The 5,709-nt window shown below is 34.2% G+C and overlaps 1 protein-coding gene across 1 annotated transcript in view; it reads left to right on the top strand.

Moving 5' to 3' along the window:
• The window catches only part of LOC128249292 (uncharacterized), a 4,533-nt gene extending 881 nt beyond the window's left edge, over positions 1-3,652 (top strand). Inside the window, exon 2 of the mRNA XM_052972444.1 lies at positions 2,472-3,652. Within this exon, the coding sequence (XP_052828404.1) occupies positions 2,610-3,197 (588 nt within the window). The 5' untranslated portion in view covers positions 2,472-2,609 and the 3' untranslated portion in view covers positions 3,198-3,652. The remainder of the gene's footprint in view (positions 1-2,471) is intronic.
• Positions 3,653-5,709: the final 2,057 nt, after the last annotated feature.

Consider the following 5,709-nt stretch of genomic DNA (forward strand, 5'->3'; position numbering starts at 1 on the left):
TATATATATATATATATATATATATATATATATATATATATGTATGTATGTATGTATGTATGTATACATACATATGCACATCTCTCACTCACCCTCTCTGTATCTGTCCGTAACTCTATCTAGTTTTTGTATTATTTTGAAATGGGTTTCATTTCAGCTACTCTGTATTATTGCTGTATATCCAATTTTTAAAAAATACTTTTATTTATTGAGCTTTCTGCTAACTCTTTTGTTGAAAAGAAATACATTCACTATTATTGCAAAGTATTATCGTTTGACTATTATTGCAAACTATTATTGTGTTTCTGAATGTATATACATACATGCACTCACACAAGCGCATGCGTGCACACGCACACACACACACATGTATATGTACACACACACGTGCATGTTTGTGGACTTGTATGGGTGCATGTATGTATATATATATATATATACGTGAATGATGAATGATGTCAGTGGCCAACTAAAAAATAACCCTTATAAGTAAAATTAGTATATAAATATATATATATATATATATATATGTATGAGGGGAGACTGACTTGGAAACACCACTATGAAAAGTTGCTAAATGAAGAGAATGAATGGAAGAAAGAGAGTCTGCTAAATGTCAACCCAGCAGAGGTACCAGCCATCCAAATTGACAGTACTTTGGTAGATAAAGCAATTAAGGGTATGAAGACAGGGAAAGACCACGACCCATCAGGAATCACTGCAGAGATGCTTAAAATATCAGGTAGTGTTGGCTGTATAGTCAATTAGGTGATACATGAAGGAGTCTTACCCAGTGACTAGTGTAGCAGCACCATAGTCAACTGCTACAATGGTAAAGATGACACATTAGATACGAATAATAACAGAGGTATCAAATTGTTGGATCAGGTGATGAAAGTCATGGAGAGGGTCATAGCCCAACTAATTAGGGTGAGAGCTAGTTTAGATGAGATGCAGTTTGGGTTTGTGCCAGGAAGAAGCACCACTGATGCCATATTTCTGGTAAGACAGCTGTAGGAGAAATACCTAGCCAGAGATAAACCTCTGTACTTGGCTTTCATTGACATGGAGAAAGCCTTTGACAGGGTCCCCCAATTCCTTACCTGGTGCTCAATACAGAAACTAGGGATAAAAGACTGGTTAGTGAGAGCTGCACAAGCAATGTACAGGGATGCTATCAGTAAGGTAAGGGTTGGCAACGAGTATAGTGAAGAATTCCGGGTAGAAGTAGGGGTCCACCAAGGATCAGTTCTCACTCTTCTTTTATTCATCATAGTTCTCCATGCAATAACAGAAGAATTCAAGACAGGATGCTCCTGGGAGCTCCGCTATGCTGATGACCTTGCTCTAATAGCTGAATCACTATCAGAACTAGAGAAGTTTCAGGTGGTTGGAAGCAAAGTCTAGGATTGACGAAATAGCATGAGTCTTGGAAGGCAACACTGGGTCTATGACTTATTTCCCTTTCCTATACCTAATCCATTTTACTAAGTTGTACTCCTCTCACACTCTAAGTTTTGGTCCTATTCTTCTTATGCCCTCTTCAATAAGAAAAATGTACTGTACCTATTGGTAACTCATTCTCATATGTAATGGATCTCCTAACCATTTAGACCCTCTGAAGAAGCCTAGAGGCAAACTCAACATCCAAACTTTATCTACCCATCCCTAAAGAACACTGAAGAGATGGAGCTAACATGGAGGATATCGTGGCCTCTTAGCAGAAACGGACGTAAGGAACTGATCTTTTACTGTTTTATGTATTACTAGTACATATGTATGTAACACACAGTCTTTGCATGTGTATGTATTCTTATAATACTGCCATATGTTTTAGAATAAATAGACATAAGAGAATGTCTACCGGCTGATGCATGTCATTTTTGTAAACCCTCCATTTTTTTTTTTCCGTATAAATTAAGGGTAAACCACTTTTTACTTCTGCCCATATATGACACTCAATTGCAAAATTGTCATGCAATAATCAGCACTTGGGTATTGATAATTGGGTACACTACCAGCAGTATATTGGATAGGTACCATCCCTTAGTTGGTTGGCTTACCAACCTCTAATTCTCATGGAAATATTCATATATATACACACACGCACACACACATTCATATATACACACACATATATATATATGCATATGTATATATTTATATAGGTATACATATATGTATGTTATATAATTTGTTGACAGTAAATTCAATGCTTTACTGGTTGAATGTAATCAAACTATCATTTAAAGATACCATATGAGTGAAATTTTGGAGTCACTGTCAAGAAATTATGATAAATATTAACCTCTACACATGTGCCAGGTCTTTTAATTGGTTTATGTTCTTATTTTATTTATATATTTAGAAGCTCATATATTTAACTGTAAAGATGTGTGTGTATGTGTTTGTGTGTGTGTGTGTGTGTGTGTAGATACACATACATACTCTTTTGCTTTTACTCATTTCAGTTATTGGACCTTAGCCAAGTTGGTGAACCATCTTGAAAGATTTATCAGATTGTACCAGCCTTCAGTATTTCATCTATTACTTATTTTTATCTGCCTTTGAACTGAGAATTTAAAAGGACATATCCAACACTTCCTGAAATGTATGCAGAGTTACAGTGCCAAACACAAGAAGAAAGATTGCAACGCGAGTTAAATATCACATTTTACAACCTAGACAAACAACAACAAGTTATGCTTCAGGGAATAACATGTGACCAACACAAATGGAGAAAAAAGTTGCTAAAATACCAACTACAGATAGAAATTAACAAATTTAAACATCTTTTCAGTGACAAATCGCAAGAAACAGTGCGACAGATGACATCCCTGTCTCAGAGTCTTACCCAAAAGTCAGAGCAAGATATTCTTTTAAATCTGAAGAAAGTAGGTGACAACTGTGATGCCAACCAGAGTAAACGGTTGCGCAGGGTTTTATTCAGCAAATATATGAACCAAGTATTTAATCGATCCACAGGAGCACGATCCGTTAACCAGACACTTCAACATCGCTCCAGTGATGGAACTACATCTTGCCAACAAGGAAATAATGCATTATTGCAGGACGCTACCAGATTATCTTCATTTGGATACAGTCAGGGTATTGACCAGTCAGAGATTTTCAGTGGGAAAAGTGTACAGCTACCAAAACTTGTTAACACTACTGGGAGGGAAAACAGATCTCACTGAGAATGATGTAGGTTACAAGAAACAACAAAAACAATAAGAATAATGACAACAGTCACATCAATAACATCAATATCATCATCATAGTCGTCATCAGCAGCAGTAGCAACAACAGTTACAACGTTATCAACAACAACAACAATAGCAGCATGGCATCATGGATGCCTTCTACTTTTTCTGGGCAAACTAATGCCTTGTGAAGCAATTTGGTAAACAGAAACTGCCAGTAACTGTTGTGGAAAATGAACATTAAATGATGATGATAGTGATGATGATGATGGTATATATGTGTGTGTATATATATGTATGCATATACATACATACATACATACATACATACCTACGTACGTACAAACATACATACATACATACATACTTACATACATATATGTATATACTTATAATGTATATATATTGCTGATGCCATAAAAATTTATAAACTTTCAAGTGAACTTGGAATTGGATCTCGAAGTATATATAAAGCTATAAATGATAGTATGTAAATATTGGATTGAAAAATCTTTCTGGATAGAAAAAGTCAAAGGCTAACTTTGATATTTTCTATCCAAAAGGGTTTTGCAACCCAATATTTACATGTTATTATAGCTTTTTATGAACTTCAAAACCCAATTCCAATATATACATATTGTGTTGTGCAGTTTTGTAATATGAAGTGCAGTATTTTGTAGTACCATATGATGTAAAGTAGTGATATATTGTATTGTATAGCAAAGAGATGAGTTGTCTAATGGAGTGTGGTGAAGTCGAGTGTTGTGTTGTTAAATATGATATGAAATAGAGTGTTGTGTAGTTAAATATTATGTTACATAATATTGTATACTCACGAGAACATGACTCAGCAATCACTCAAAGTTTTCGCTTGTTATGATATTTTTCAGTTATATTTTTTATTATTTACTGATCAAATGTTATTAAATTTTTACCCTAAATATATTTCCAAACACAAAGCAATATCATTAGGTGTGTTTAATAATAATTTCGAGGTATTTGGGGGTTTCAGAACAAAACCTATTTATTTTCCCATATGTTCTATTATTCAGCTAGCACAGTGCTTTTTGGAACCAAACACCCATGATAAATGAAGATAGATGTATAGCATTGGGTCGTAAATGATACTGTGTAGTGAAATATTGCATACTTTAATCCTTTGCCTATCATATGTATCATATGTGATACACGAGTCATATTTCTCTGGCATCCATACAGCATATATGGTACACATTCTCACCTACTAAAAAACTTGGGACTTAGGAAAGGAAAGTTTTATAATACTCAGAAAGTATGAAACAAAGACTTACTAAAAGTCTAATAGCAATGCTTAGAATTAAAAACCCTGATTATCTTTGTAATGGGAAATAGACCATGGCATATCAGGTGACTTGCCCTGAATTCTGGTCATTCATATTTCAGGTACATCTTGCGATTGTATGATTTGAATGGGAGTTTCTACCATATGGTCATAACTGTAGAAGAATGGGACAATGACTGCAGAGGTTCCTGAGAAAGCAGAGGTTGAAGGGAGAGACAGATGAATACAGAAGATTCTTGGCTGCTGCTCAATCTAGAGTTTAAAAAGAATCACATTGTCTACAACAAACACAGAACTTTCCTGCTTCTCACTAACACAAAGTTATAATGATCTCATTTCTATCCAACATACATTCACACTTCTAGCCAAATATATGTACATAGACACATACTTGGCATTCAGTTTAATAGACTTAACAATCTCTTTATGTATTTATGTAAATATATAGATTCATTGAAAACCTCAAGTGGTGACTTGGTTTTTATATGGGAGGGACATGCAGTCAAGCCAAAATATCAGTCACACATTTAACTAACTTTCACAGTCTGAAAGCAAGCTTGGATGTTTAGGACAAACTTATGAAAATGCTTTGGATAGGTGAAGGGTTAAATAATTAGGTATTGCTGTGTAGTGAAGTATATTGTAGACTAGTTTTGCACAGTGTAGTTATAGTAGAGTATAATTTTATGTGGTGAAACAGGATGTTATATTATGCATTATACCTAATAGTAACACAGAATAAACTGCATAACAAAAGCCATTGCACAAATAACAAGCACATTATCACTGCATGTACTGCATAACTTATAAGGCACATTGCATATCTAAGCTCATGCAAGAATGGGGCAGTCTGTATAACTTGAATACATTCTATACCTGAATATATTGTATAATGGGAAATGCTGTCTAATTAAGCTCACTGTATAACAAGACATGTTGCATGACTAAGCTCACCATATAATTGAACACACTGCATATGGAATATTGAAATGGAGACATTGTATTACAAAGAAACAAGGTAAGTTGGTTTACTTTATATATTAATAGAAATGTGTAAGGCATGTGTGTTTTGCATGTACATGTGTATGTGTGTCTATATGCACACATATATACATACATGCATGCATACACTGTACATTACATACAAACCTATATATATATATATATATATATATATATATATAT

Source organism: Octopus bimaculoides, chromosome 13 (genome assembly GCF_001194135.2).
Source record: "Octopus bimaculoides isolate UCB-OBI-ISO-001 chromosome 13, ASM119413v2, whole genome shotgun sequence".
In the NCBI taxonomy this organism is placed as follows: Eukaryota; Metazoa; Mollusca; class Cephalopoda; order Octopoda; family Octopodidae; genus Octopus; species Octopus bimaculoides.